The sequence below is a fragment of the Aquarana catesbeiana genome, linkage group LG08 (genome assembly GCF_042186555.1).
Source record: "Aquarana catesbeiana isolate 2022-GZ linkage group LG08, ASM4218655v1, whole genome shotgun sequence".
In the NCBI taxonomy this organism is placed as follows: domain Eukaryota; kingdom Metazoa; phylum Chordata; class Amphibia; order Anura; family Ranidae; genus Aquarana; species Aquarana catesbeiana.
Window position 1 is genome coordinate 288,008,671 of NC_133331.1, and position 12,321 is coordinate 288,020,991.

General features: G+C 46.2%; 1 protein-coding gene across 4 annotated transcripts in view; it reads right to left on the minus strand.

The window, feature by feature from the left end:
• The window catches only part of LOC141106630 (uncharacterized), a 69,891-nt gene that overhangs the window by 16,097 nt on the left and 41,473 nt on the right, over positions 1-12,321 (minus strand). For 2 of the 4 annotated variants that reach the window (XM_073597561.1, XM_073597562.1), the window contains exons 2-7: positions 2,617-2,748; positions 2,098-2,271; positions 1,880-2,003; positions 1,680-1,774; positions 1,507-1,588; positions 713-807 (exon numbers count right to left, since the gene is read on the minus strand). In XM_073597561.1, coding sequence (XP_073453662.1) covers positions 713-807; positions 1,507-1,588; positions 1,680-1,774; positions 1,880-2,003; positions 2,098-2,271; positions 2,617-2,694 — 648 coding nt within the window. In that variant the 5' untranslated portion in view covers positions 2,695-2,748. Of the gene's footprint in view, positions 1-712; positions 808-901; positions 1,478-1,506; positions 1,589-1,679; positions 1,775-1,879; positions 2,004-2,097; positions 2,272-2,616; positions 2,749-5,296; positions 5,707-12,321 lie in introns of those variants that run through there. The other 2 variants (XM_073597563.1, XM_073597565.1) reach the window with 2 other exon arrangements.

Consider the following 12,321-nt stretch of genomic DNA (forward strand, 5'->3'; position numbering starts at 1 on the left):
ACACATTTGGACGCAGGGATCCAAGCAGCAATCCACAAAACATGCTGGGGGGTGTGGCCTAGATGGAGCTAGGCTGATGCTGCTTTTACCTCCTCCATGACCATGTCCTGAGGGCAGGGCGAAACACGTCGTGGAGCATGGTCTAGAGAGAGCTAGACTGAGGTGGCTTTTGCTTCCTCCATGACTAAGCCCTGAGGGAAGGGCAAAACATGTTGGGAAGCAGGGCCTAGATAGAGCTAGGCTGTGGCTGCTTTTACTTCCTCCATGTCTAAGCCCTGAGGGCAGGGCAAAACACATTGGGGAGCGTGGCTGCAGAGCTCCTTTTCCCAGGCCAGCACACATGACGTGAGTCTATCACATTTGGATGCAGGTACCTTATCGGCAATCCACAACTTTCCTTATAGGGACAGAAAGTTTTTGGGATGTCACTGGAACAAAAGGCGATGGAAATCGTACAATGAGGACAACCTGTTTCAGTAACAGCTGGGTAAGTGGGGATTTTCATTAATTTTGAAGAACTTTCCTATCACTGTTGCATTTCCAGGACAGGAACTGATGGGAACTCCCTCTAAGAGACACAAGGGGTATCAAAAATCTGACAGGGATTTTAACCATTCCTTACTCAATCTGAAATTGAAAACAAGTTTTGGCTTTGCATACACTTTAAAACATGTTCTTGGTCAGCTGGTTTAGAATGAGTAGAATGAGTTACCTCTTTTTGTGGGATGAAGTAAGCCATCTGTGAGGGTTCCCGGGAAGACAGAAGATGGGGACACCCCTCTGGTGGGTTTCTGTTACTGGATTCATCTGTATAAAATACACACACTTTCTTAATATCAGCAGAAATGCGTTTAGATAACCAATCACAAACCAGCAAGCAGAGAAGATGTATGCTAATTACTCTGGGAGTTGCTTCTTCCGGGTCTGCAGATGAAGGTTCTTTCATATGGACATGGTGTTGGCCCTAATCTTTAATATCCACCTTCCACACTGTGGTTCCGTTATATGCCCCAGGTATTGTGGCTCTCCGCCTCTTCCACAGCTCCCGGTATAGGCGTTTTCTGACTGGACCTTTTCCTTTTGCGCCCAACATCCAACCACTGATGGTCTGTATGTGGTACATTTTTAGATTTTTTTTGTATGGTTGATCAACAATAATGGAGTATCTTCTGAAGAAGTGAACGCTGGTTCACGAAATGTGTCAAGATTTACGATAATGTTTGACCATCGCTGCCTATTTACTGCCATATAGCATTTTTTATTGTTGATAAATCGATTCTTTGGCTTATCAAAGGACTTTGTACACTGTTATGGATATCTTTTAATAATATGTATTTTGAATAAAATTTGTTATATTTTTTAAGATTGATTTACTTTTTTGTACAACATCTCTCCAAAGTGCCAAAGGCATTTAATGTGTTTGAGTGTAGATGGCTTTAAGAGTTGTCTTCTTCAGATGTAATTACAATGCATTAGTTTCGAGGCAGCACTAATATATGACCTCACCGGTGGTCTTTGTGGCTGGTTCTTCTGGCCTCTTCTCCCTACTGGAACATTTTGCCATCTCTGGTGTCTTTTGGTTTACGACCTAAAATAATGTGTAGAGGGCATAACCATGGTGAGAAAACCTCAAATTTAAGGCCTACAAAAGCTTCTTCGGTTTCTACAGATTATTTAACCTTTTCCTGAAGGGTATTGTGGCTTTCCTGTGTGGAGTCCCGGGAATCCAGAAGATAGGGACACATCTCTGGTGGGTTTCTGTTACTGGATCCATCTGAAGGAAACACACACACTGAATAAGTATATTGTCTCTATGGGATTATCTAGGTGGATCCTCAATACTCTTCTCCCCTTTACAAGAAATTAAGTCTCCTCTTACCCAGTGATGTGAGCTGCGGCTGGTTCCCTCTCATGGCGTCCTTATAGAGATCCTTGTGTCCTTCCAAATACTCCCACTCCTCCATGGAGAAATAGACAGTGACATCCTGACACCTTATAGAAACCTGACACACACAATGATACAGTCACCATCCAGACACATCCCTTACTTACTTATCTGTTACTGGATAATGTCCCAAAATTCCAGGCACCGCTCACCTCTCCTGTCAGCAGCTCAATGATTTTGTTAATCAGTTGTAACAACTTCCAGTCATGGTGTTGCTCAGGTGTCAGGGAGGGAGGTGGAGATTCCATGGTGGGGCTTTCGGATGGCCTCTGGGAGGGATTAGGCCTCCCATTTGTACCAGATGACTTCCTTACTATTATGCAATCCTATACAAAGTAAAAAATATGAGCTGATACAAGTCATGATGTCAACACAATGAGATAGTAGTTAGGTCTGTGTTTTATTAATAGAGATAAGAGTGATGTCATGCGACCTCCCAGAATCCTCCTCACCTCTCTGGTCAGGTCTGTGTTTTATTAATAGAGATAAGAGTGATGTCATGCGACCTCCCAGAATCCTCCTCACCTCTCTGGTCAGGTCTGTATTTTATTATTAGAGATAAGAGTGATGTCATGTGACCTCCCAGAATACTCCTCACCTCTCTGGTCAGGTCTGTGTTTTATTAATAGAGATAAGAGTGATGTCATGTGACCTCCCAGAATCCTCCTCACCTCTCCAGTCAGCTGACAGATAAACTCCACTGTGAGTCTTAGTATACTCTTAATCTTCTGGCGTCTGTCATCTTCCATTCTGAAGAATCCAGCGGCGTAATCGTATTTTGGCGAACAGATCCAGGTTATGGCCTGTGTGGAGAAACACTGTTTATTTGTCATGTTGCTGCAACATCCAGTTGGCAAGGACAAAGAATGTCAAAAATGATTATTGCATAGAATTAATAGCAGTTAGTGCCACAAGCTTCTAACATATTGGTGGAATACCATCTGCTGTGGTAGGAAGGCACACTTTCTTTGGCTAACTCTCTAACATAGGGAAAGCCCAGCAAGGGTTTCCTGGGTTGGAGTTCTATTTAAACTTAACCACTTGCCTACTGGGCACTTCTACCCCCTTCCTGCCCAGGCCGAATATTTAGCTTTGAGCATTGCAGCACAATTGCGCGGTCATGCAACGCTGTACCCAAATTAAATTTTTATCATTTTTTTTCACACAAATAGAACTTTCTTTTGGTGGCATGAAATCACCACTGGGGTTTTTTAATTTTTTGCTAAATAAACAAATAACATTTTGAAAAAAAAAAAGTTTGTTTGTTATAAAATTTTGAAAACAGGTAATTTTTCTCCTTCACTGATGAAGAGGCACTGATGGGCAGTGATGATGTGGCAATGGTGGACACTGATAGGTGACACTGATGAGGAGGCACTGATGGGCAGTGATGAGGTGGCAATGGTGGACACTGATAGGTGACACTGATGAGGAGGCACTGATGGGCAGTGATGATGTGGCAATGGTGGACACTGATAGGTGACACTGATGAAGAGGCACTGATGGGGGGCACATTGGCAGCACTGGTGGGCACTGTTTGGACTGCACTGATAATCAGGACACCCTGATTATCAGTGTAGATGTCCCTTTTAGAGAAGCCAGTTATTGGCTCTCTTCTCCTCTCCTCATGCTCTCAGCATGAGGAAAGTAGTGCCAATAAATGGCTTTTTTTTTACATCCGGGATCAGCTGTGATTGGACACAGCTGATCACGTGGTAAAGAACCACTGATTAGCTCTTTACCTCAATGTGTGATCAGTGTCCTGATCACAGAGCGGCACCGCAGCGGGCGAGCGGTGGGCCCAATCATGGTAGGCCGTCATAGAACGGCCTCCCTGAACTAGAAGTCCGCACTGCGGTTGTAGCGCGGTCGGCAAGTGGTTAACCACTTAAGGACCGAGCCTCTTTCTGAGATTTGTTGTTTACAAGTTAAAAACAGTTTTTTTTTGCTAGAAAATTACTTAGAACCCCCAAACTTTATACATTTTTTTGTTCTAACACCCTAGAGAATAAAATGGCGGTCGTTGCAATACTTTCTGTCACACCGTATTTGCGCAGCGGTCTTACAAGCGCACTTTTTTTAAGAAAAAATAAAATTTTTTGAATTAAAAAATAAGACAAAAGTAAAGTTAGCCCAATTTTTTTTTATATTGTGAAAGATAATGTTACGCCGAGTAAATTGATACCCAACATGTCACGCTTCAAAACTGCGCCCGCTCGTGGAATGACGACAAACTTTTACCCTTAAAAATCTACAGGCGACGTTTAAAAAATTCTACAGGTTGCATATTTTGAGTTACAGAGGAGGTCTAGGGCTAGAATTATTGCTCTCGATCTGACGATCGTGGCGATACCTCACGTGTGGTCTGAACACCGTTTTCATATGCCGGTGCTGCTCACGTATGCGTTTGCTTCTGCGCGCGAGCTCGTCAGGACGGGGTGTGATAAATTCTTTTTTTTTTTTTCTTATTTATTTTACCTTTTATTTTTACACTGTTTTTTTTTTTTTTTTAAATGTCACTTTTATTCCCATTACAAGGAATATAAACATCCCTTGTAATAGAAAAAAAGCATGACAGGACCTCTTAAATATGAGATCTGGGGCCAAAAAAGACCTCAGATCTCATATTTACACTAAAATGCAATAAAAAAAAAAAAAAATTGTCATTTAAAAAAAAAATGTTTAAAAAAAAAAAAAAAGGCCATTTAAAAGCTGTGGGCGGAAGCGACGTTTTGAGGTCGCTTCCACCCAGCAATTGTATGGAGGCCATCTTCCCCTCACTCTTCTCCATACTGAGCCAGCAAGAGGACACGATTGCCTCTGGTATAGCGGACCGCCCGCTGAAAAGGAGGATACCGGGTCTATGGCAGCTAGCTCCTCCTTCAAACAGCCGACATAAAACTGCGGCGGGCGGTCCGTAAGTGGTTAAAGTGGTTGTAAACCCTCACATATACCAAGTGCAGTGACTGTCCTCAGGCGATGACACAGAGATGAAACAAATCCTCCTACATAAGTTGTACCGGTTTATCTGCATTCTTCTTTACATCAGTTCAAAGTCCAGAATGTACAGCTTGTCTGAGAGTTCAGAAAAAAAAAACTGGGTGGGGAGCCGAGGTTACACTCTACAGAGCTCAGCTAATTTAGAGGTTGGGAAGTAATAAAATCCCCCCCCCCCCTCCACCGCAAAGCAGGGTAAGAACTGCTATAGGGCAGTCACTAAGTGGTTAAATGCAAAACAGCACTTTCTGCAGTAACACAGGAAACATCAGACAACAGAAAAGTCAGCTTATCTTCAGCACAAACAAAATAAAGGAAACATAAAGAAATCCAAAGTTGATAGACGGAATTTACCCCGAGGTTAGCACAGTCCCACTCTGGTCGTTTGGCAGTTCCCAGCACATGTGCAGCGCTCCGACAGGCTTCTCTCTCTCGCCTACTCCCCACCACCCTACTACTAAGAGCTTCCTGTTTTATCTGCTGCTTCCTGGAGGCTGCTTAACCCCGTAGGGACCGGAGTCCCCGTACTCAGGAGTGGAGGTTCTTTTCCCACCTGAATGTCACGCCGAACCTCTAAAATTCCAGGCCCCAAATACGTCCCGATACCGAGAGGAACGCGAGTCAGTCCTCTCCTTTACATCACTACACCGGAATTCCTCACCCATCACGGGCGAGAGCCCTGAGTACAGTGGCGGAGTTACCAGGGTCGAAAAAAGGAGATTAAGGTCTGGTGTGACCCATCTGACACCTCCATCCCTAATAGTGCACAAAAAAACAAGAAAGGACTATCTTGTTTTTTTGAGTTACCAGGGTCGCAGCAGTCACACTTTGCGACTGGGCCCTGGCTTTCAGCCACTGTGGGGGGGGGGAGCCCAGTCTGTGGATCCATGCAGAGGTTTGTGTCTGTTACAGAGCCAGCACTGACATCCCTCCACCTCCACCCCAACGCGTGCCGGACGGGAGAGGAGAGAGAGCTAGATCTACTCCTCCTTCTGCCCCTGTCCTCCTGTGTGTATCTATGGCCCCAATCTCCAGCAGCGCTGAGCTCAGAAAGTAGATGAGTAGGCGGGGAAGACCAGCAGCCGGGAACAGCATGAAGAATGAACATGCAGACTGCATGAGCCTCCTTCCTCCTTGGTGCGAGTTCACCATCCATCCATTAACCCCCTCCCTTCTCTCTCCTGCTTCTAAAGCTGTACAATAATGTAAGGTGACCTAAGATTTAAAGGGTACTCCGCAGACTCTGATGTAAAGGGGGCTTTTGGTGAGCAGAGACCCTCTTACATCAGAGTTCTCCTTTACACCAGAGTCCACAGCCTTCCCCTTTACATCAGAGCGCCCCCATAAATCAGGTCTCCCAGAGCACCCCTTCCATCAGAGTTCCCCTTTATATAAGAGGCCACAGAGCTCGCACTTTTAGTGAAATCCTGCGGACTCTGATGGGGGGGGGGTGTCTGCGGACTGTGGTGTAATGGGGGCTCTGCAGACTCTCATGTAAGGAGGGGGCTCTGCAGACTCTCATGTAAGGAGGGGGCTCTGCAGACTCTCATGTAAGGAGGGGGCTCTGCAGACTCTCATGTAAGGAGGGGGCTCTGCAGACTCTCATGTAAGGAGGGGGCTCTGCAGACTCTCATGTAAGGAGGGGGCTCTGCAGACTCATGTAAGGAGGGGGCTCTGCAGACTCTCATGTAAGGAGGGGGCGCTCTGCAGAATCCCATGTAAGGAGGGGGCGCTCTGCAGACTCTCATGTAAGGAGGGGGGCTCTGCAGACTCTGATGTTAGAAGGGAGCTCTGCAGACTCTGATGTAAGGAGGGAGCTCTGCAGACTCTCATGTAAGGAGGGGGCTCTGCAGACTCTCATGTAAGGAGGGGGCTCTGCAGACTCTCATGTAAGGAGGGGGCTCTGCAGACTCTCATGTAAGGAGGGGGCTCTGCAGACTCTCATGTAAGGAGGGGGCTCTGCAGACTCTCATGTAAGGAGGGGGCTCTGCAGACTCTCATGTAAGGAGGGGGCTCTGCAGACTCTCATGTAAGGAGGGGGCTCTGCAGACTCTCATGTAAGGAGGGGGCTCTGCAGACTCTCATGTAAGGAGGGGGCTCTGCAGACTCTCATGTAAGGAGGGGGCTCTGCAGACTCTCATGTAAGGAGGGGGCTCTGCAGACTCTCATGTAAGGAGGGGGCGCTCTGCAGAATCCCATGTAAGGAGGGGGCGCTCTGCAGACTCTCATGTAAGGAGGGGGGCTCTGCAGACTCTGATGTTAGAAGGGAGCTCTGCAGACTCTGATGTAAGGAGGGAGCTCTGCAGACTCTGATGTAAGGAGGGGGCTCTGCAGACTCTGATGTAAGGAGGGGGCTCTGCAGACTCTGATGTAAGGAGGGGGCTCTGCAGACTCTGATGTAAGGAGGGGGCTCTGCAGACTCTGATGTAAGGAGGGGGCTCTGCAGACTCTGATGTAAGGAGGGGGCTCTGCAGACTCTGATGTAAGGAGGGGGCTCTGCAGACTCTGATGTAAGGAGGGGGCTCTGCAGACTCTCATGTAAGGAGGGGGCTCTGCAGACTCTCATGTAAGGAGGGGGCTCTGCAGACTCTCATGTAAGGAGGGGGCTCTGCAGACTCTCATGTAAGGAGGGGGCTCTGCAGACTCTCATGTAAGGAGGGGGCTCTGCAGACTCTCATGTAAGGAGGGGGCTCTGCAGACTCTCATGTAAGGAGGGGGCTCTGCAGACTCTGATGTAAGGAGGGGGCTCTGCAGACTCTGATGTAAGGAGGGGGCTCTGCAGACTCTGATGTAAGGAGGGGGCTCTGCAGACTCTGATGTAAGGAGGGGGCTCTGCAGACTCTGATGTAAGGAGGGGGCTCTGCAGACTCTGATGTAAGGGGGGGGGTTCTGCAGACTCTGATGTAAGGGGGGGGGCTCTGCAGACTCTGATGTAAGGGGGGGGGGCTCTGCAGGCTCTGATGTAAGGGGGGGGCTCTGCGGACTCTGATGTAAGGGGGGGCTCTGCGGACTCTGATGTAAGGGGGGGGCTCTGCGGACTCTGATGTAAGGGGGGCTCTGCAGACTCTGATGTAAGGGGGGCTCTGCAGACTCTGATGTAAGGGGGAGCTCTGTGGATTCAGATGTAAAAGGGAAGTCAACTATGTGGATTTAGATGTAAAGGGGAACTCTGTGATGAAGGGGGGGAGGGGACTCTTGTGATTAAATCCCCCTGCGGTACCATAATAAAGGGCCCCATGACAGAAGTAAAGTGCCCCGGCATCAGTGGGAAGGGCCCTGGGGTTGGAGGGAGGCCCGGGAAAAAGAGGTCAGGAGTGCCGTTTTTGCACCGGGGCACTAAAGGTTCTAGTTACGCCTCTGCCTACATAAGTACATACACATTTCCTTTAAAGGGACCATAACCCAAATATTGGTGCCGCATAGCACCCGTCCAGGACCCATCCTTGGCATCTAAGGGTAAACAGACCAATCGTGTGCGCAGGTTTAGGGTGTAGTCTGATCCGAAATCCCGGTATAACTACAGATCCCTAAACCTTTGGCTGTCTATGGATATATACTGACCAATCATGTGCACAGCCTCAGGCTCAAGTCTGATCTAAGCTCCCGGGAATAAATACAGATCCCTAAAGCCAGGCCATACACTAACAGATTTCCGTACCAAACATTCGTATGGAAATTTGTACAAAAATGCTCAATACAATAGATGGCTTGACGAATTCGAAAGTACTTCAGAATTGTTTTTGCTTTTAACATTCGATTTGGGATGAATGGACTTTATGGGAAGAAAACCACATACACTGATCGAAATTAAAGAACGTCACCCCAACATTTCGTATTCCTGATAGGCGTCTCCTGTATTGTGTACTTGTGTAAAAAAAAACCATCCTGTTCTCTTTGTATTGCTTCCTTTGTGTGAAATACCGTATCTGCTGATCCTGCCAGTCTCCCTGCTTTCCTATTGCTAACCGACCACGTTAGGCATAAGAGCACATCCATCCCAGTGTGGTCAGTTTTCTGCCTGTCTGTCCTCCAATGGCCAAGACTTTTGCTGACACACCCCTTTGCACTGTCAATCACTACTGCTGTTTCTCCTCCCCATCTCTCTAAGCCCCTTATGCAGCTGAGAACAGAGGAGGTCATGTGATCACTTTTGAAGAAAAAAAAAAAAAGTATTTATAATGCTCTTTTTATATGTATATATACACACACAAATGTTTTACCTTTCATTTATGTTTTAACTACTTGCCGACCAGCCGCCTTCGTTATACGGCGGCAGGTTGGCTCGCCGTAACTGTACGGTGGCCGCCTTAAAGGGTAAAGGGGGCGACGCAGGAGCTGATGTGCGTGGCCGGCGGCCGCGATGTCCGCCGGGCACACCCGCGATCGCCCCTTGAGAAAGACAGAACGGGCATCTGTCAATGTAAACGGACAGATCACCGTTCTGTCAGGGGAGGATAGACAGATCTGCTGTTCCTAGCAATTAGGAACAGTGATCTGTCTCCTCCTTCAGTCACTACACTCCGCCCACAGTTAGAAACACCTCCCAGGGAACACACTTAACCCCTTGATCACCCCCTAGTGTTAATCCCTTCCCTGCCAGTGACATTTATACAGTAATCAGTGGCTATTTTTATCTCTGATCGCTGTATAAATGTCACTGGTCCCAAAAAAGTGTCAAAAGTGTCCGATCTGTCTGCCGCAATGTCGCAGCCCCGCTAAAAATTGCAGGTCGCCGCCATTACTATTAAAAAATTAAATAATAAAAATGCCATAAATCTATCCGTTATTTTGAAGACGCTATAACTTTTGCGCAAACCAATCAATATACGCTTATTGCGATTTTTTTTAAGCAAAAATACATATTGGCCTATACTGATAAAGAATTTTTTTTTTTTGGGATATTTATTATAGCAAAAAGTAAAAAACATTGTTTTTTTTTCAAAATTGACGCTCTTTTTTTGTTTATAGCGCAAAAAATAAACACCACAGAGGTGATCAAATACCACCAAAAGAAAGCTCTATTTGTGGGAAAAAAAGGACGTCAATTTTGTTTGGGTGCAACGTCGCACGACCGCGCAACTGTCAGTTAAAGCGACGCAGTGCCGTGTCGCAAAAAAAACGGCCTGGTCATTAAGGGGGTAAATCTTCCGATCCTTAAGTGGTTAAACTGAATGGGTTATTTCACAAGGTGAGGGTTCCCCTATCCAGTGATGGCGAACTTTGGCACCCCCAGATGTTTTGGAACTACATTTCCCATGATGTTCATGAACTCTGCAGTGTAGTGGAGCATCATGGGAAATGTAGTTCCAAAACATCAGGGGTGCCAAAGTTCGAACACCTAAACCCACAACCAGAAAAATGTAATATATTGCGGCTTACCAATCATTAGATGTGGTGGCTGCATTTGTTTTCTTTTCTTTCTCTGTTTTCACCTGGTGATCTGGCCAGTAATAGAGTGCCCCCCCCCCCCCCCCCCCCCACTCTGGATGAAGGAGCACATGAGGCACCTTTGGGCAGCAGTATTGTCAGTCGCTGTGCTAAATAGTAATCGACAACTAAGGTGAAAATAAAAAATAAAACATAAAAGTAAAGCAGCCAGCACCTAAAGTTCAATACCAAAAACTTCCAATAAGATAAATAACAAAGTGAGTGCAGCGCTAATATTGATGTAAAAATGATTGTGATATCATCAATGTGATAAACAATTAAATAATTAATAAATACGTGATCAATTAATTGTTACTCAAAGATAAAAAATAAAAACTCCCATGGTGCAGTATATCAATTCAGATAATTTAATAAAAAAGAAGAGTTTGCACTTACAGGAGCAAAGTATCATAACAGGCGGTTGTGTAACATAAAAGCCGCGGCGTCTCTATTAGCTTCTCCCTATTTCCTAGAGCGTTCGTCGCTCCACCGTCGCGGAAGGATAGCGTAATGACGTCACCGTCGGAGGCTCCACCTTATGCGTTTCGTCACGAGCGGACGTCTTCTGGGGATTGGCCGAATGATTAGCACAGTGGCGGCCGGTAGTATTTTTTTGGGGGGGGCGGCAATCAGTACCAACCCCCTCAGTCGCTCGGGTCTCGTGAACTTACCCCATCTATGCAGCGCTTCACCGGTGGCTTCCCTTGCTTGGCGGCGGTGACAACTTTCCCATCCTCTGCTCTCCATGGGCATCGGCGGCTTCCGTTTCCTCCGTCCTCTTCGGCGGCCAATCAGGAGTCTTCTCTTTTCGGTCAATTGGAAAAATGGGTCTCAGAATGTTCATTCGCTGTTGTAACACCTGGGTGGGCTCATGGCGCAATGCTCTGCGCTCCGAGCCCACCCTATTTTGAAGCCTATGGCTCTAATCAGGTGCTTAAAAAAAAACACCCCCGCTGCTGTAATTCAAGGGGCCGGACGCGGCCATGGATAGATTCATGCTATCCATAAATCTATCCATTATTCATATAGGGGGTGGCGTGGATAGAGGGGGCGCCGCCGGCAAGTGGTTAAATATGCTGTACTAGCATATTTAACCACTTGCCGACCGCTGCACGCCGATATATGGCGGCACAATGGCAGTGGTGGGCAAATGGGTATACCTGTATGTCCCCTTTAATTGGCAGGGTTAGCGGGCGGCGCGCGCCCGCCGCGTACAACGTGACCGTGCCCGTGGACTCGAAGTCCGCCGATCATGTCACGGAGTCGCAGAACGGGGAGATGCCTATGTAAACGAGGCATTTCCCCGTTCTGCCTTGTGACATGATAGTGATCACTGTCATGTGAGTGGAAGCCCCTCCCCCCCAGTTAGAATCACTCCCTGGGACACACTTAACCCCTTCATCGCCCCCTAGTGTTTAACCCCTTCCCTGCCAGTGTTATTTACACAGTAATCAGTGCATTTTTATAGCACTGATCGCTGTATAAATGACAATGGTCCCAAAATAGTGTCAAAAGTGTCGGATGTGTCCGCCATAATGTCGCAGTCCCAATAGGAAAATCACAGATCGTCGCCATTACTAATAAAAAAAATTATAATGAAAATAAAACTATCCCATATTTTGTAGACGCGATAACTTTTGCGCAAACCAATCAATATACGCTTATTGCGATTTTTTTTACCAAAAATATGTAGAAGAATATATATCGGCCTAAACTGAGGAAAAATTTTTGTATTTTTATATATTTTTGAGGGGTTATTTATAGTATAGAAATTATATTTAATATAATTTATATTTATATTTAAAAGTAAAAAATATTGATTTTTTTTCAACATTGTTGCTCTTTTTTTGTTTATAGCACAAAGAATAAAAACCGCAGAGGTGATCAAATACCACCAAAAGAAAGCTCTATTTGTTGGAAAAAAAGGACGTCAATTTTGTTTGGGTGCAACG